Genomic DNA, 20,557 nt, shown 5'->3' with positions numbered 1-20,557 from the left:
GATTGGTTTTGTCCCGTATTCTTAAAATTTTCAATTATTTGCTTGACAGCTTTTGGTGATGGCTTTGGTTTTTCTGGATAACGAGCGGCAAATACCTAACATGTTCTACTCACAACTTTATCACATTCTCCGTAAATAATAAACAGATTTAAGTAATCTTGGTTGGAATAACGTAACCGCTACGGCAATTTGCAGTTGTCAAAACACTCAAAACTAGTGTTATTAACATGCCCTGCAGGTCTCCAATATCACCGTGTGTCAAAAGCATGACCAACTAGAATACCAGCTAATCCCAACCATGCAGCCTAATAAAAAAATGTTTATTCTCAAATAAAACGAAATGGGTTGGATTTAGGTATAGGCAAGTAAATTGAAACTTATAGTAATTTTTAATGCTCAAAATGATTCCGTCATAAAAAATGTGGGTTTCTATTTAAAAAACTTGAGTTTTTTCATTTTTTTTAGTGGCAAGTTTATGATTTTTTTTTGACGACCCTGTATACAAAGGAGTCATTACGCACCCTCAGTTTAATAAGATCCTTTATTTACAATAACCCAAAGTTTCATTGCAAAATGAAATACGGTTTTAACATAGTACAAAAATATGTTGAGCGTTGCAACTGTCACTTTTTTGGAAAAACATCAAATATTTCGAAAACGGCTAGAGATAGGCATAGGGCATTCTATACAAAAGTTGGTCAGAATTTTGTGAGGAATCCAAATATGTAATAATATATAGGGTGTTCTATTTAAAATAAGAAAGTTGTTATCGACTTCCGGTATAAACGGAAGTGCATCTTGAAAATATTTTAGTTGGATTGGGCATGCCCACATCAGTATCCTGCCAAATTTTCAAAACTCTCCTATTTATACTTTTTCCAATATCAATCGATGTCTTTCGTCGTGGGACACCCTGTATACGAGGATAGGATCCATTTGAACTCCCTAGGAAGCTTACGAGTTTATTTGTTTAACCGATTGAAATAAAGTTTTGGCAATATGTGTAAGGCTAATGTATTAATGTAGGCATATTTTAAAATTAGTCAGGACTATACAGCGTAATTTAAATTCGACCCTCACCATTGGGATCTCAGAAACCATAAGAGATACGAGAAAGTTTAAATTGGGGCAAAGTTGCGCAATTTAAAGCTCAACCAAATGTTAAGTTATCCGGAAAAAACTGAAAAATTGATTTTTTGTCTTTATTTATTTCTAACCTTATTTGAAAAAATATCCCAAAACTAAAAGCATCTTTTCATTGTCACCTTTTACTAGCTATTTGATGATGGATTCAAATTTGCCACACGACGTTTCGTTTTTTGGCAGTCATCAACTTTCTTTTTATTTATGGGCGCCATATTGGATTTTTAGCCCACCATATAGTACGTTTTATTCTGATTTTAGTGATGTATAATAACTTATGATTTGCTTGATAAATGACAAAATAATTCAATAAAAACTAATTTTACTTCAGTTGGCTTTGAGTTAGCTTCAGTGGCCTTTAAATGAAGAAAAATATAACGTTAGCAAGCAACAATTTTCTGTCACACCCTGTAATGTCCTGACGAATTTCAAAATATGCCTTGCCCATGCTTTGCACATATTCCCAAAAATTTATTTTAATCGGATTACAAATAAGTTCGTAACTTTCCGGGGGAGTTCAGATGCAGGACCCTGTATAACTTTCTAATTTGCTTTGCGAAAAACTGATAACAATACAAAACAACAAAAAAAGTATTTATCTTTCGATTTACTATTTAAGCAGTTTACTATATTTTCTGTTTACTATAATATATGCTACCTCCAAGGCTGTTGGTACATCAAAATGGAAAAACTTACACTTTTGGTTCTTATTTTTGTCATTAATGTTAATTGTGGTAAGTTAACATTTTGTATATTTTTGAGAATTTTAGCTACCACCCAAAACAAATCGGATGACGTTACAATGTAATAGAAAGGTAGGTAATTGTTTTGAATTTGACGTGTGTTAACTTCTTTGTTTGTCACATTCAAAACATTTACTTTTCTATTGTTACATCATCTTATTTCATTTTAATTTTTGACATAAAAAGTTCCACTTTAAGCAGAAGCACTTTCAGGTTTTGGAGCATCACTAGCATTGCCGAATAACCAAACACAATTTTTATCCAAGTTTTTCAATGTTGCTATAGATAAACTAGAGGATTTTGTAAGCAGATTTGCCTTTTCGACCAATGTAAGACCATCCGATATTGCCATTATTGAGTACAAATCTGATAACAGCAGCGTTTCCTATAAACTATCTGATCTTGATGGTTCTCATCTATTGGAAGATGGCAGAAGTTCGGAAATTGTAATAATTATTCATGGATATTTAAGCTCAGGTGACATGGAGAACACTGTGTTAAGTTAAATAGCTTCCTCATCGTATAATTCCAAATTAGGCACAGCTGATTGGGTTGTATCAATGGCTCAAGAGTATCATAAAGTAAAGCAGAATGCCAGTGTTCTAGCAGTGGATTGGCAGGATACAGCCGACAGAAATTATTTTGCATCCGCCCAAGCCACTAAAAATGTTGGAGAACTGGTTGCTAACTGGATTTTTAAGGACCTAATTGAATTTGATGCCACAATTTTATCTAATATCCATTTAGTTGGACATTCTTTAGGAGCCCATGTGTCTGGTTTCATAGGAAAAACTATCAATGTGCTTACTAAGGGTAAAAAAATTGGACGAATCACCGGTAAGTAATTTATTTATTACCTAATTACTGTCTATTCGTACTAGAGATGCACAAAATATGAAATGATTCTTGATTAGCTGCATAATTAATGCCGCGTCCTTTCACAATGGACGTTAATCTTAGCATAGTTTGTTGTAGTGGTAAAACTTTAATACTTTCGGTCATAAATGCAATACTTTCCTTTAAAATTTAAAAGACGTTTATACAAATTTCAAATAAGATAAGTATACCTGTAAGTGACTCCTACGAAATTTAAATAGTTTATTAAGAATCAACAACAGTAAGTAAGATTTACTGATCAATGACAAAGTTTTGACAAACTCTAATTTGAAAATAGTGAGGTTTTGTTTTTTGTTTATCAATCCCAATCCTCTGACCGGTTTCGCCGTGTTACGGCTCATCAGAGAGGCTATAGGGCTTGATAACCAAAGAACAAAACCTTCATTCCAGTATAGTCAACTGGATGCCAGAAATGATAGTTGTTGTGCAACATCTGGTGACATCTGTACGCAACTCTATGAGTTAGAAAGTACAGATGGCGTTCCCAAATCTAGGAGCAGCACCATTAATGCCGCATCATTCGGTAAACATCGATCTGATGAAGGTTTTGTTCTTTGGTTATCAAGCCCTATAGCCTCTCTGATGAGCCGTAATACGTAGAAACCGGTCAGAGGATTGGGATTGATAAACAAAAAACAAAACCTCACCATTTTCAACCAATCAGATCGGTGTTTACCGAATGATGCGGCATTAATGGTGCTGTTCCTAGATTTGGGAACGCCATCTGTACTTTCTAACTCATAGAGTTGAGTACAGATGTCACCAGATGTTGCACAACAACTATCAAACTCTAATTTGTCTGAGATCAGTGAAGCTGGTGCTGTTCGTGATGCTTACACTATTTTTTGTACGACTTCATCAAAATCATCTTAATTAATAAATAAAATGAAAATATTCTAATAAATTTTCTTTAATCCTGTATGTTACTTCCTGTTTAGCTGAACGGTAAGTACAGCAGGTATTTACTTCCCGGTTTGTTAGCCCCTCATTCCCGCCTTCAAAACAGGTGCTGTAATCACTCAAAATTAGACAAGTCGTACAAAAATGTATTTTTCAATGAATGCTTACGGTTTGAGTACTTATAGAAAAGTAGAATTTAACAAAAAGAAAAAAATATTTAGAAAGGAATCTTCTTCATCTCTTTTTCTGTTATTTTTATCTTTAACTTTTTGACGTTTTAGGTTTTGATTTCGTTTCTCTTCTTTCTCCTGTTTTTCTTTAATTAATTTTCTGTTCTCTTTCATCTGACCTTCGTTAAAAATAAATCAATCCTTAAGGAGAATTAATTACAGTTGGTACCAACTTGATCTTCATTAGTTTGTAAAGACAGATGTAGTTTCAATAAATCATCTGAAGAAGTAGATCCTGTTAAATTTGACTGGGAAGGTAAAGCTTCGGACCTAACTTGTGACGAGTCAGCTTTTATGTTCTAACATGTTCATCAACAGCTCTGACACATCTTGAACAGCTTCAATGTTTTCAGATTGCTCTTTGTGTTTTTGATGGCTGTCCTAAACATGAACAAAAGTTGTTACTTAATATTAAGAAATAAGTATGGTAATATTTTTACTTACAATACTGTTTGGGTTTTCATAGTTTTTCTTCCGTAACATGAAAAGAGATAGATGGTCCGTTCTAAGTTTTTCATTGGATACTTTTAAAAATCGAAGTTTTTGAAGGAGCATTTCTAGTTCCAAAAAATTTATAAAATCTTTCGGTTTCTTCGGATTTGTCGGGTGCTGTTTTATTTTATAAGGTTCATCTTCTCCGTGGTTTAAAGAAAGCCTGGGGATCCCATGGGCTAAGCTCACTAATGTCTTTAGGTTTGTTGAGACTTATTACTTCTTCTACTAGAGAAGGAAAGTTCTTTTCTTAACCCTTTCTCCTATGTGATTTAATATCTTCTCAGGAATGGTTGTAATAAATGAGTAGCATTTGGAAACAGTGCAATGAGTTATATTCCATTATTATGGCAAAATTCAGAGACATGCACGGAAATATGTGATAGGTGACCGTCTATAAAGAATAATACGGGTTTTCGTCGATGAATTGTCTCGAGAGTCATGATGTATTGTATTCAATCGACTTGATAACGACGTGATTTAAGATGACCGGCAGCATTTACGGCTATGAGACCAGTAACGTTTTCTTTTTCATCATTAGCACCTGCTAAATAACCCTGTTTTACTGTCTTTCTCTGCCAAAACTTTACTAGAACAAGAGCGTCAAGGTTTAGACAGTTCTGCATATTTTTCTTAGGTTAACTGTCAAAGTACTCTAAAGCCTATTATATAAAGCAAAATTTAATTTTAGAAATAGTATTAATATTAGTACTAAGAATAGAATCAATGCTTATGACCGAAGGAGTTTATAAAAAAATACTGTTATATTATAAAATATGTGTGTAAGGGGTAGGCAGAACAATGTAAAAGCCTAACCAACTGACAACCTCACCTGCACGTGGTGTACCCTGCTAGACAACTAACGAGGCCCTGTCGACCGAGTGATTACCGGTATAAGTAATCCCCTCTTGTCAGCCAACAGCTTCGGGTGGATGAGCCGACAAGAGTAAGGGCACCCTATTGTCCTGGGGTTGAGAAATCGGCCCCAAAGGCGGATGAATTACAATCAAGTAATCAACGACATAAGGATGAGGAAGAATTTTGGACAAACCACCTCATTAAAGATCCAGAATGGATAAGTCCTAGTAAAAATCATCATGGCAAGGCTCACAACAAAACAAGTCCGGAATAGTTCCTCGATCGGATCTCCGGGAGGAAATGTTTTGAGCAGTGTAATGAAAGTGAACAGGGAGATAAGGATTGGTACTTGGAATGTTAAAACGATGGCACAGGCTGGAAATATCAACAACGCAACAAAAGAAATGAGAAGAATGAAAGTAAACATCATGGGAATTAGCGAGATGAGGTGGCCGGGAGTGGGTTCGGTGGATGTGGACGAACACAGAGTGTACTATGCAGGAACACAGGATGGTAAGTTTCTGAATGGTGTGGGCATTGTTGTCACCAAGGAGATAGCGCAGAGTGTCATGAACTTTGTCCCATTCTCAGAAAGAGTCCTTCTAATACAGATTAACGCCCGACCAGTAAATCTAAACATCATCCAGATTTATGCCCCCACTGCAGATAAAGATGAAGGGGAAATTGAAGAATTATACAGGAATGTCGCCCAAATACTCGAGAGGCTACCCAAAAAAGAAGTTAACATCATCATGGGGGACTTTAACGCAAAGTTGGGAGCTGGAGAAAAAACCGAGCTCATCGGGTCTTTCGGTTTGGGAGAGAGGAATGAGAGAGGAGATATGCTCGAAAAATGTACAGACGAACACGGCCTTGTAGTCCTCAACACACAGTTCAAACAACCACCGAGGCGTTTATACACGTGGAGATCGCCCCTTGATAAACCTGGGAGAATAGTCAGGAATCAAATAGACTACGTACTAGTCAACAAGCGGTACAGAAACAGCTGCTTAAGTATGAGAACCTTCCCGGGAGCAGATATGCGAACCGACCACGTGCCAGTTATCGGAAGATTCAAAGTGGTTATGAAGAAGATAAAGAAAGCTGCTCCATTAAAAGTTAACCTAAGACAGCTGAAAAACGGGAAGATCAAAGAATGTGTAGAGAAAGAGCTGAATGCAGCAATGGCAGAAACAACAGAAGATAGCTCAGTAGAAGAACACTTGAATCACCTGAAAAGTAAAGTGGAACACATTAAGAACACTATTCTAAGGGATAACGGACAAAGAGTAAGGAAGAAAACCTGGATGACAGATTACATATTGAACCTAATGGAAGAGAGAAGATTGAACAAGAATAACACCATAGAATACAAAAGGATAAACAACATCATAAGGAACGAAATACGAATGGCTAAAGAAAAGGAACAGAAAGAGAACTGTGAGGAGATAGAGGCACTGCAGTTGAAATATGACTACTTTAACGTCCACCGGAAGGTGAAAGAAGTCACTGGACAAAGAAGGAATACAAACTTAGGGAAACTAGTTGACGCTAATGGAAACATCATTGTAGACATGGAAGAGAAGAAGAAGATGTGGACAAATTACGTAGAGCACCTCTTTGAGGATAATAGAGAGAGCCCCCCAGATCCCCGGAGTAACGCACAGAGTGGGCCAGAAATAATGGAATCAGAAGTGAGGGCAGCTATAGAGCAGAGCAAGGAGGGAAAAGCAGCAGGACCTGACAACATCCAGACAGAGTTCCTGAAACTTCTAGACGAAAATGGATTAAAGAAGATCACCAAACTTTTCAACAACATCTACAAATCAGGTAAAATACCACAAGAATGGCTAGTCTCAGAGTTCATTGCACTGCCAAAGAAACAAGGCGCAAAACGATGTGAAGAATATCGAACGATAAGTCTGATGAGCCACCTGCTGAAAACCTTTCTCAAAGTCATCCATAAAAGAATATACAATCGATGCGAGAACCTAATCTCTCGAAACCAGTTCGGGTTCGTCAATGCGATGGGAACCAGAGAAGCACTCTTTGCTGTCCAAGTCCTTGTCCAGAGATGCAGAGACGTTAACCTTGACGTTTACTGTTGTTTAATTGACTACGCCAAAGCATTTGACCGGGTTCAACATGGCAAAATGATAAAAATATTAAAGAAGACAGGGATCGATACCAATGACCTGAATATTGTCACGTTTAAGGGGGTAGCGTAGGAAGAGAAACAAGACTGTAGCTCAAGTATGTCTTTTTTATTAGGCTAGGCAGTGAACACTGTCCAAGAGGGGGTGTGTGGGTGTGGGTGTATGTGCGTAAGGCCTTCTGAAGTGCCGCCAAGCAGAACCCGCTCGATACGAGCAGGGTGCCCCTATGTCCGACACGCCCAAAGGATTTACTTAAGGCACTGCAACAGGGTAACGAGCCGTCCGGGCACTAGAAAGTTCGGACTGTCACTCGTGACCTCCCTCTGGGGATGACCCCAGAGTTCGGTCCTCTTCGATGGCTTGAGACGCTGATTAAATACCCACATCGTGACCCCAATTTGCCGATCTTGCTGATTCAGACAGTGCACTAGGGGAGACCGGAGCCCGACTAGGTAACGGAACTTAGTGCAATTTATGTTATTCGTGACATCTCCCCCTTCCAACAAGTGTTCGCCCCGAACACTAAAAGTCCATGTTTACAAAATCAACTCACTTATTTTCTATTCTTATTTTCTAATGCAGGTGGGGGAGTACTTTATTTAAACCAACCTATCATCAAATATTACTTCTTAAACTAACACATGTTACTTATCTTCTAGAAAAGGGGTGGAAAAACTTTATTGAACAAATATCTTAACCACTTCTCGATTTTTAAACGTTGCCATGTTTGCATACCCAAAAAACAATTATTCCTTTCATTGGGTCACCTTTCAACCTTGTTGTTGCGTCCATCTTCTTGCCTTCTCATTTAAGCGTAAATTGTCCCCTGCATCGGGCACCATCTTCCAGTACCTTCTCTCGGCACTACACTGTCTAAGCGGAAATCCATCGCTTAGCTTCGACATCTTTGGTCCATTGCGTGCTCTCTTTTTAGCACACGTTGCTTTGGACTACTATACATCGTAATTTCTAAGCCCATCTGGAGAACCTTCTTCAGCCCTTCATTTAAGGGACTCTGGGTGCACGCGGCTGTAGAACCGACGGTGCGGAACCCATCCGAAGATGCTGGTTTCTCCTAGGCTTGCTCCTCTTCTTCTCGCTTCTTTAATCAGGTCAATTTGTCGATGGACGCAACGAGGTAATTAGGTGGTCCCTAAAGTCAACAATTAATTAGCAAACAAGCCCGACTCCAATTACATAAACAGACATAACATGTATTTATAAACAAAACACCTTATACTTGCGCGATTTTGCTACCTCAGCAAAGTACCTAGGTCGGGAATGGCGTCACTGGTCTAGAAATCGAGATATTGTTATTGCATTAACTATACATACACTTATTTTATGAAACCTAGTTATCAAAAGTTTAGTTTTATCTTACCCAATACACTACAAACTAAAATGTGCTCCTATACACTAAAATGTTTAGGGCAACCTACAGGCCGCTCTTGATATAGCCCTACTCAGTTCAAGCAACTGCGGACCTGCAGGCTGGTCCTTCAAAACTCGTCTTGATTCTTCTGGGGTGTGCTTGAACTTGTGGGGGTGGGCATGGTTGAGTCGTCTTCCTGATCTCTCTTTCTTTCTCTCTCTTCTTTCTTCTGGTCTTTGCCTCTCTTCTTTTTCCTCTGTTATTCCTTCATCTTTTCCCTGTGACTTAATTGGCTTCAATTTGCGAGGGTGTGTCTATCAATATGAAGATTAATAGACGGGGATTGAACGGGGCGCCTCCACCATGTCACGTTTAAGGGGGTAGCGTAGGAAGAGAAACAAGTATGTCTTTTTTATTAGGCTAGGCAGTGAACACTGTCCAAGAGGGGGTGTGTGGGTGTGGGTGTATGTGCGTAAGGCCTTCTGAAGTGCCGCCAAGCAGAACCCGCTCGATACGAGCAGGGTGCCCCTATGTCCGACACGCCCAAAGGATTTACTTAAGGCACTGCAACAGGGTAACGAGCCGTCCGGGCACTAGAAAGTTCGGACTGTCACTCGTGACCTCCCTCTGGGGATGACCCCAGAGTTCGGTCCTCTTCGATGGCTTGAGACGCTGATTAAATACCCACATCGTGACCCCAATTTGCCGATCTTGCTGATTCAGACAGTGCACTAGGGGAGACCGGAGCCCGACTAGGTAACGGAACTTAGTGCAATTTATGTTATTCGTGACAATATCATAAGTAGCTTGTACTGGGGCCAGTCGGCAACAATAAGAGTCGACGGAGAAACAACTAAGGCCGTCAAAATAATGCGAGGAGTGAGGCAGGGCTGTGTACTCTCACCCCTGCTATTCAACATCTACTCCGAGCAGATTTTTAAAGAGGCGCTCGACGACGAAGAAGAGGAGGGCATCTCAATAAATGGGAAGAAATTGAGTAATATAAGATACGCGGACGACACCATCGTGTTCGCAGATAGCCCACAAGCACTACAACAACTTATCAACAAAATAGCAAGGGTTAGTAAGGAATATGGTTTGGACATAAACATACAAAAGACCAAAATTATGGTCATTAGCAAAAACAAGATTGACAACATCCAGTTATCCATCAACAACCAACCAATAGAGAGAGTACCACACATCACGTACCTGGGAACACGTATAAACGAGAACTGGGACGCAACTCAAGAAATCAAATCACGAATCGCCAAAGCCACAGCCGCCTACAACAAAATGAGCAAACTCTTCAGAAGCCATGATCTTACACTGGAAACAAAAATGAGACTTCTCAGATGTTACATCTTTTCTATCCTCTTATACGGGACGGAATCTTGGACACTCAATGAAAGCACATCCAAGAAAATAGAAGCCTTCGAAATGCGACTCTATCGAAGAATGATGAGGATATCATGGACCGAACATATCACTAATGAAGAGGTACTAAGAAGGATGAATAAACAAAAAGAAATTATGAACACCATCAAGATCCGAAAACTGCAATATCTGGGCCACATCATGAGAAACGACTCCAGGTACTCCTTACTCCAGACAATCATCCAGGGAAAAATCGATGGAAGAAGAGGTCCAGGAAGGAGAAGAATATCTTGGCTGCATAACCTCAGGAAGTGGACCGGAAAAACATCAACCGAACTCTTCCGCATTGCCGTAAACAAGGTTAGGCTCGCCATGCTGATTGCCAACATCCGTAACGGATAGGAACCACAAGAAGAAGAAGAATAAAATATGTTAGTATCAGTAATAATTGAATTTTCTCAAAATCCTAAATTTCTTATGATTAATACTAAAATTACTTCGGTATTGACAACCCAGCGTTGACAGGTTGTATTGTTGCGTATTGTTGCAAAAATGATAGGTTCCACCTGATTTTATTTTTTCAATGTCCGACAGGGCTATTATTTCATCAATAATGACACCTATTAAGGTCAATTATCTATCGAAAGTCGGATATTAAACATTGAAGACACCACAGGCATTATAGGAAATAATGCCATCGGTCGAAGTCCCCTATCGACCTCATGCATTATTGTCCTTATAATGCCCTTGGTATCTTAATTACTATTTCGTTTTGGTTTGGGGTTCTCGCTTAAAGTAAAGGGATTGCGGCTAGAAGCTACAACTTTTTATTTAATATTTACTATTTTTACTGGCACTTCAATCTACATGTCATGTAATAACCCCCATAAATTTATCATTTATAAACACCTTTCATTTTTACAGTTAAGACTAATACTAATACTAAAATTTAATTTTGTTTTATAAACCAGTCTTAAATGTTGGTTTTCGAATTGAAAATAATATTACGATCATCGACGTCTTCTATGGGGAGACCAAGGGTCGTACTGGGTGCGTATTCTTGAAACGAGGGAAGTGAGTTATCAAGAGAAAGATCTGAAGAATATGACAGAAACTCGCCATTGTCAGTTTCTTCTGTCGCATTCTATCAACACTTCTCTTGAGAACCCCGTTCCCTGATTTCAAGAATTAAGGCCCGATTGTATAGTTCCGATGATAGGTCCCAGCAAAACCTAAAATTAAGCCAACAAAATAAATAAATTAGAAGTTTAGATTTTGAAACATATAGATTTTATTGTTATTCTGAAAATGAACTATAACATAATCATAATATATTTATAGGAGAAAACAATAAAAACGCTCTGTTTTGTACGTACGATAATTGAGATTATCTGTCCTTTGTATTTAATATTCTTGACTACTTAAAACTTTATCAGTTCATTTTTTTATCCTTTTTTTTTTGCTGCAGGTTTAGATGTTGCTAATCCGTTGTTCGAATCTCCAATTGAAAAATCATCCGATCAGAGATTTTGCCCTACTGATGCCGTCATTGTTGAAGCTTACCACACAAACAAAGGTGTTCTTGGATATTTGAAACCAGTAGCACAGCAAGATTTTTACATAAATGATGGAGGACCATATCAGCTAAACTGTTTAACAAGTTTAGATGGTAATCTATTATAGTAATCAGCTTTGCGTCAGGTTAATTTATCTTTTTCAGTGTCGTGTAGTCACGGTTTTTCACATGAAGTCTTTATAAAAACCATTGCAAGCTTAGAATACATTTCAAAAAAATGTAATTTTGCTTTGATTGATATCGGAAATAAAAAATGTTTAAGCGGAATTGTAGTAATTATGGGAGAAAATAACAATGCAACTGGTATAAGTGGTGTCTTTTATGGATATACCAACAAGGAAGCCGAACCTCTTTAACTAAGATTTTATTATAGTACAGTTATATTATAATTAATTATATTATTTTGCGTACCCTATAAACATGTTTTTGTGCTTTTATTTCTACCTTATATGAGTGTTATTAAGTATTAAGTAAGTAATTAAATTAAAGTACTAAGTATTAAATTGATTTTTTTTAAAGTTAAGGATAAAGTTAGGTAGGACCCTGTTTCTGTTTCACCATGTAAATTTTGATCCCTAACTAATTTCAGGTGTTACCTATTTTAGGTTGTTGTTTCTGATCCTCTAACGACTTCCTAAAATTAACTGTCAGCATAATGTCGGTAATTGGTGTCCCTTTTTTTATGAAAGGCTTTACCCAATTGAGAAATTAATTAAAACTGTCTTCTGTCATCCTCAAATATTACTTGAATTGTGCAGGGTCTTCCTGGAATTCTTCTTTTAACATTTTTAATCCAGATTTACTTTGTAACCATGTTCTGACCCACCACCTCCTTTGAATCTTAGCTGGTTCTGATTCGATCACCAAAACAGAAGAAGCAATCATCACAACGAGTAGAGCCGCTCTTTTCTGTTTGATTTTAGCAGCTCTTACTTGGGAGTGTACAATTTTTTTAACTTCAAACCTTTTTACTAATTATAAACATAAAGGTCACAGAAAAATAACTTCAAGCTTAGAACACCAAATCAAGAATTATGCATACACTTTTAAATTACAATACATGTATATTTAATTTCTGAAGTATAAAAACAATAAAAATTTACAAGTTGACTATAAGTGGCAAAACTGTTTTAAATTGACAGCCTCGATAAAAAAGTTTGATTAGCGCCCATTTGCACCGTCATACTTTAAGCCAAGCTTAAGTTAAATGTGATTCAGACTGTGTAGAATACAGTTAAAAAAGTCACAGTCTGAACAACGCTTAACTTAAGCTGGACTTGAAGTTCGACGGTGCAAATGGCGGTAGGTGTAAAATGAAACAGTTAACCATCCAAGAAAGTTGACATATTTATTTGATGTAGAATTTGATAAAATAAATTTGCACAACTTCTTTGAACTCAAATTTGTTATGTAAATCCCGCATTAGACTCACTAAACTGATAGTTCTGTCAGTCAAATATTAGATACAACTGAAAAACAATTAGAATAACCAGATAATCGGTAAGTTGTAGTACATATGATATAATATTGAATTGATCTATGCGTTTTCTCTCTCGTTTCTTTTGCCAGCCTGCCTTTACGTCATATACGATCATTACGTCATAGATAAACAATGTCGCCAAACTTCTCAACTACTGACGAACTTATATTATACAATAACAGTATTTGAGTTGTTGCCCTTGTACAAACTTGTTTCATTTAGTTTTATATAATATATCTCAAATTGCAGTAAGTATCGAATTGATCATCATTAGTGAATGGCTTGGCCTCTACAAGTGCGATTGCTCCTCTCTCTTCTGTTAACTTGCGCTAATATGAGAGATATAGATCTTGGACAACCAAAAAATTCAAACTTGTATGATTTTGTTAGGCTACTTAAGGCCAATGTATACAAGACAAAACAACAATATGGCACCTGCTATGTAAACTTGAGTTGGTACGTTTACACCCATTAGAGTAATCTAGAAATTATACTGTTCAATCATACGATAAACCATTATTCAATAAAGATAGATCATTTATTCAATAAAGTGAATTATAATTTACTTTACCATATAGTTACATTTAGTAGACTTTAGTTTTCGTTGGCGTTTCTTTTATTAGTTTATGCACTTTAGAGGGATAAAAGAGACACTTTTAATCCCGCATTATTTTAAGTGAATCCACCATGCCAACAACAATCAATAACAACTATCAGTAATACGAGAGTACCGTTGTAACCACTGTTAGTTTTGTAATTTTTTTTATTTTTAGTTTCTCGCATTCTAAAGTGCATAAAATAGTATATAAACCTCGTGACTAAAGTTTATAATATACTATTATTCATTGATTTTCCCAGAAGATTTCTTGTAAGATTTTAAATGAAACCGACGATGAAGAACCTATAATTTCATTAGAAGAACACATTTGATTGATTTTATTATCTGGGTGCCATGATCAACGAACGATTGAACTGCGATAAAGAAGTTAAACTTAAAACGAACTATGTAAAAACAACATTTTTCAAACTTAAAAACTTAACGTAATGTTTCTTTTAGAAGAGGAGTACTGGTGATTTGTTCTGATGTTCTGGTTAAGACATTGAAAAAGTTTATCTAACTTTTTTACAATTTGCTCCATAACAACTACGTCACCCGCTTGGCACTGATCTTCCGAAAATTTGGCGTCTGGCACACTATCTTTTTTGTAGGAGAGGTTTTTGGCCACTTCGAACTCCAGTCTGTAAACTAACGCATCCGCCAAGTTGTTAAAACGGACCAGGCGAAGCGCCGGTTGTAGATCTGCGCCTCTGACACCATCAATAAAGGTTTGCACAGCAATCTGGTTCAGACACTCTTCGGGTGCTTGTGGATGTGCCAGTCGAGATAACCGCTCAACTTCAGTACCAAATTCTTGTAGGGTTTCTGATGGTCTTTGCAATCTACTCTTCAGTTGGCTTTGGTACACAGGCGTCAAGTGTTTGGTCCCATATCTTAGTTCCAGCGCATTTGTAAGGGAGAAGTAGTCTCCTTGTTTACTCTCCGGGATGTTCTGGAGTATTTCGAGATCTTTACCTTGCAGCACCAGCACCAATTCGGTGGCTTTTTGGTCTTCAGTCCACCCATTAGCCATAGCAGCAACTTCAAACTGTCTTTTGTATAAATCCCACAAAGTTTTCCCGTCAAACTTTGGCACCTTATAATTTTTAAGCGTTGCATTTGGTAGAATTTTTTCAGGAGATATCTCGACTGATTTCTTTAGTTCTTTGCTAGTTTTTCCCTATTTTTTTGATGGAATTCTTTATCTGGTTATGTGGCCTTTGTAACAATATAATCTATAAAACATGGCGAACATGGCGAGATGCCCTACATCAAAATGTCTGTAAGCTTTTTCATGCTTGAATGATAACGGAACAACCCCTACGCAGTGGAACTGAGCAGGGGGCCTATTCTTAAAAGCAGGGACCGGAGTTCTCAAGAGAATTGTTAATAGAATGTGACGGAAGAAGCTGACAATGGCGGGTTCCTGTCACATTCTACAGGTCTTCCTCTTGATTATTCCTTTCCCTCGTTTCAAGAATACGCACCCAGTAATCGTAATCTTACATAAAAAGGGCGGTATTGCCGATTTACATAACTACCGCGCGATAACTCAGTCGTGTGACTCATGTCGCACAATAAACCAAAAAATAATGCTGCAATCTTTATTAGAAGCTCGAATAGACAATAGATACCCAGCAATTATTAATACATATTACAACATTTTTAGAAATGCAATAAGGACAGAGGGACTACATGAAGCCACCGCAAACTTTCCCATTAAGCAAGGAGTACGCCAAGGTTAGGGTTTTTACAACCCTAATGGAATTTATGTTTGGGAAGGTGGAGTTTGGAGATATGGGCACTATAGACGAAAAAAACTAAACCACCTTAGATTTGCAGACGACATTGTTCTTATGGCGGATCGGGTTGATAAAGCTAGGAAGATGCTACAAAGACTTAACGAGGTCTTAAACTCAGTAGGACTAAAAATCTATGGCAGCAAAACACTAATTTATGTATGAAAAAAAAAGAAAAAAATCTTTGAACTAGTAAGTTTCTACAAGTGCCTGAGACTGGATAAACACTGCACAAGATAGATCTAGATGGAAAAATCTACGAGGGTCCTATGTCCAAGAGTGGACGTATATGGCTGCATGATGATGATGATGTGTTTTGTATATGGATGATAAAACATCTCCATATTTAAGAATACAAAAAGAAGAAATTGCAGGGATTTCCCAAAGTTCACAGTGTCCTACCAACTTTTCACTTATTGGCCCAAGGAAGTTATCAGAAGTATGTGGGTCCATGACACAGACTCTCTCCAAGCGTTTAAAACAAGTCACATATGTAATCATCAATCATTTAAGTCATATCATACAATTTCCAACAACAGAAGAAGCATAGCTGTACGGTAAAACAAGGATATGAAGTGAGGTGGTTTTTCTGGGGTCGTAAGTGCAGTTGACTGCACACATGTAGCTATACAACCTCTCCCCTCTGAAGTAGAAGTGGGCAATCTGACTCCGCACGCGGATTCATTCTGGCCGATGCCAATCCATTATCGGAACGAGTCCGATGGGCTCGTTAAACTAACCTTTAGTAACTAACGTAACTGTCAAATACTAAACGTCAAATAACTGTTCTACATATAAATAATATGCCTTTAAATTAGTTTCAACTTGAGTTTTAGAAAAAAAGGTTCTTTGTCACTTCGTATAGGAGAACATCCACAAAATGGGAAAAGGCGCAGGCATAACATTTGATGTCAATTTTATTATGAGACTCGTGGCTGTGGTAAGTAGCGTTTTAGTTAGTAATGATTAAGTTGGTCCACGACGACATTAATGGTTGACAACATGAAACGTTTAATTTGGCTTTGTCAGTAGGAACTTGATTATTTGGACAATAAAGCATAATTTGATATTGATTTGATTTGAACAGCTTACTGGAAGTTAGTCAGAACGAATGATGAGCTTGATTTGAGAAAATATCATTTTCCCCCTTTCCCTACCTCAATATTCTTTTATGCTGTCAGATTAAAGTTAAGGGAGTAATGCCCGTGTCCCCTTACGGGCCCTTAAAGAAATACCCTAAAGAAGGATTGGTTAAGGGTTGCTTGACTTTCGGTGAAATTGAGTTCCATTGCATTCTAAAATAAAAACCCTTAGTTAAGTATCGAATGAACTTTGCACGTTTTACGTCTTTTCCTTTTTAATGGCACTAATGTAAGAAAGGAGCAACTACCCACACATAATACTACATCATACATTTTTCGGTTTTGCGACTCACTGTTTTCGAGTTTCGAAGTCTTCTCTGTTTCTAGAGTTTACGACATGGTGTTAGTGTGGGATACGAGCAAAGTAAGCTATACGTGAAAACAGTGAGTAAAAGTAAATAGTGACTGATCTGGAGGAAGATAAAAAAAACGAGAGTTGATGACTACACGACTGAAAAAAGTAGTATTGTTATCTCTGTTATAGTTGAAAATAAGTAGACTGACTAATGTGAATGATAGCATAAGTGTTGTTACTACATAAAGTTCATTGGGACACCAAATATGCAAGTTTCTTGCACAAGTGCTGTTACTGTATATGCTTTCCGGTCGACGATGCAAATTGATTGAGCAAGCACATACTCAGGTGAAAAGTATTGGATTTCTGTTGAGAAATTAGGTAGTTAACTTTATCTCGAGACAGAAATAAAACTTTTCACCGTTGTTTGTATACTATTTTATTTTCAATCATTTATCAGAATCTTATGAAACTTGTAATAAATCACTTAGTTGAAATGATGATCACCTAGTATCTAACAATAACTTCAACCATAATAAACGACTGGTGATTTGTTTACAATCTTGACAACGTCATTATTGTGCTATTAGGTCTTTAATATTTTGGGCTAAGATGTTTCTTAGAGGTCTTTAAACATGGAGATTTCTGAAGGCGCAGATGTTACTTATCACCACCTGAGCTGCAAGCTGTTGCAGAGGTCGCGAAAAAAAGTCTCTTAACTGTAAAAAGTAACCCCAGATATGACAAAAAGCATATTGACAATCAACTGGGTGGAAAGTGCTGTGAACAGGTAATTTTCATCTTAAATAAGAAATATTGTCACACCCGTGTTAGTAGTTACGGTGCACACCCAGTAACCACCATAGTCAGCAAGGTTAACGTAATGAGGTTAGCTGACGAGTATAAAAGATGCACCGTAGCTCGGCTAAGGCACCGAACTCTGGGGTCTTCCCCAGAGGGAGGTCACTGACTGGTCTCCGGGTTGGTCGGCGAGCAACATTCCCTAACTTGAAGTGGTGGGTCGGCTCGCTACCCTCTCAGGATCCCAGGCTGAAAAGAGAAGGGTTCTCTCGCAACTTGAAGTGACCGTTAGAACCCCCTGTCAGTTGTTCACTTGGTCCTTTGGTCACATCGTACAAGAACACCTTGCGTGCCCCTTTACGGTGTAGCTGAAGGGCTAAAACCAAACTCACCCTCCCCGAACTTCCATGCGCTCAACGACACGAAGAATAACCCCTCTTAAGTGTTTAGTTTACATTGTTTTATAATAAACGAGGCTTGCCTGTGACCTAGGTTGTTTCTCTACCATCCCTCACTACGCACCCCTAAACGTGACAATATAACGTTATTGCATACATGGTTGAAAATAAAACATATTTGGGTCTTTTGATGTTTGCATCAAATTGCATCGTCGTCCGGAAATATTCTTCTTTTTCTACTGGGTACCTACTAATTATATTATTTTGTCAATTTTAGATAGGATGCGCAGTATCTGTCGGTCTTAACGTTGCCACAATGACCAAAGACCAGTTTATTCGCTGGTATTTAGTCTCCAATTCAATGATTTATGCTGCAGGAGCTTATTTAATTATTCTAGGATTCTTTTTCTGTTATGGAATTTTCAAAGAGGATCCTGACACCAAGTTGGCCGCTATAGTTCTGCTATGTGGTGCACTTTGGTGCATTGGAGGTTTGCTCAAACTGATCAGTATTTGTTTAAACAGTAAACTTATTTCTTATAGGTGGTGTAGGTGTTATAATCTATAGCATAGATTATGATCTCGGGAAAACACAATTAATTGGAGGAATACTGGAATTAGCAGCAGGAGTGGTCATGTTCGTAGACTCCTTGCATAACTTTGGATTATTTTAAAAGTAATTAAATAAATTTTTGACTGTTTAATTCGTAGTAATCTTTTATTGACAACTGATTCAATGAAACGCATTCAGGCTGCGATAAAAGCAGAACGTTGATGGCCGCTCTAAGGCAGAATTTTAAAAGTTTCTCTGATTCAGAGCAATTTTACTTTCTACTGCCTTCGCCGTTTTCATGAGAATGCTTATCATATTTGAAGTAAACATTTTCCATCACAGTCAATTTTCAGTCACAGGAATGATTTGTCGTGACATAGTCGTGACCTACTCTCATATTTCGTGGGTGGAAAATGAGAGTAGGTAATTTTTATCTTTCCACTTAGTTTCCACAAAACAAATAACGTTATCACATACATGGTTCAAAATAAATATAGTTCTTTATCAATGTATGGTTAGCTTTGAGGCTAACTCGCATTAATAATTCTAATGGCACTACTACTTAGTAAGAAGAGGTGGAGTACTTGGAGTATCGGTCCTGAGGAGAGCTCGAATGAAAAAAAACTTTGATGCTACCAACCTTTCGGAATTTACTTGACTCATACGTCAGGGTGCTATTTCACCGCTATATTTTATGTTTATTCTTTCAATTGTCTAAATTTTGCAATACGTAATTAAAACTACACACTATTGGCAGGTTGAAGCAGCACAGAATAACACAACGCAACTGTTATTCAGCGAGCATGTTGTAATAGTCATTACATGCTAGTAAAAAACAATTAATTGACCAAATTGGAGGAGCATTTTTAACGCTTCCATTTCTGCTTTGCTAAGATGTTGTAAAAGCATTGGTTTTAAATGGAAAAGGACTAGTAACCGCCCATATTTGATGGAACTTCCAGACATCCAGATGAAGCGATTGAAATTTTTTAAGTAGTAGTAGTAGTTTACAAGTTTCACTAAACGTACTCAAGGTAATTTAATAAAGTAAGATTCCACATAAATACAATGACGGTGACTTTTACTACTATTTCAGGTGATCGTTATACTATAGTATCTACCTACTTTACGCAGGAAATGAGAATGGCTTCATTAATGGTGCGAGGGACTTAAAATAAATATCTTAGAAATCTTGGACAAAAAAAATAATTATCTGGTTAAGGAAACAATATTTCGATTTTGAAGAAAAAGCAATGAAAGATGAAATTTGGACTTTAGTTTGTTCAAAATTGATTCCCCAAAAAAATATTACCTGGATGAATATATAAAATCTTTTGGCCACAAAATTTTAAGATTACCACGATATCATTGCCAATACAATCCCATAGAGTTGGTCTGGTCCGAATGCAGAGAAAATATGATGAACATATGATAAGTTTACAAGGGACAGCGTAGAAGTATTGACAACTTGGGATTGAGTTGCCCTCGGCGATCAGGATTCATAGACGCTCCTCAAGTAGCCCTTGAGTAAGGCGTCCTTGTAAATTATAGAAACACCGCAAAATCTTAAAATATCATAACGATATCATAATAAGAGTGTCAAAAAAGCTGAAGTACCTATATTGCTCTCTTTCTGTACTACAGATTTAAGTAAAGTTAGACAAAAAAAGATATATTATGAAGGGTTATGAAATAAAATTGAAATTAGGGCAATTCAAAAATATGGAATTCCCAGTTTTCTGCGGCT

General features: G+C 37.3%; 2 protein-coding genes across 2 annotated transcripts; both read left to right on the top strand.

The window, feature by feature from the left end:
• The first annotated feature begins 1,719 nt into the window (after window positions 1-1,719).
• On the top strand, window positions 1,720-12,167 carry LOC145731066 (phospholipase A1 2-like). The gene is made up of 5 exons (XM_081982651.1): window positions 1,720-1,877; window positions 2,100-2,363; window positions 2,424-2,723; window positions 11,637-11,837; window positions 11,889-12,167. Exons 1-5 carry the CDS (start codon window positions 1,826-1,828, stop codon window positions 12,098-12,100), a joined length of 1,029 nt encoding a protein of 342 aa, XP_081838777.1. The 5' UTR covers window positions 1,720-1,825; the 3' UTR covers window positions 12,101-12,167.
• Window positions 12,168-16,400: 4,233 nt separating this feature from the next.
• On the top strand, window positions 16,401-18,961 carry LOC145730400 (uncharacterized). Its single transcript, XM_081981594.1, has 3 exons — window positions 16,401-16,561; window positions 18,535-18,748; window positions 18,801-18,961. Exons 1-3 carry the CDS (start codon window positions 16,502-16,504, stop codon window positions 18,929-18,931), a joined length of 405 nt encoding a protein of 134 aa, XP_081837720.1. The 5' UTR covers window positions 16,401-16,501; the 3' UTR covers window positions 18,932-18,961.
• The last annotated feature ends 1,596 nt before the right edge of the window (window positions 18,962-20,557 follow it).

This window comes from Ips typographus, linkage group LG6 (genome assembly GCF_016097725.1).
Source record: "Ips typographus isolate SLU linkage group LG6, UJ_Ityp_2.0, whole genome shotgun sequence".
Taxonomy (NCBI): Eukaryota; Metazoa; Arthropoda; class Insecta; order Coleoptera; family Curculionidae; genus Ips; species Ips typographus.
Note: the sequence above shows the minus strand (reverse complement) of the source record. Positions and strands in the feature narration are given on the sequence as shown.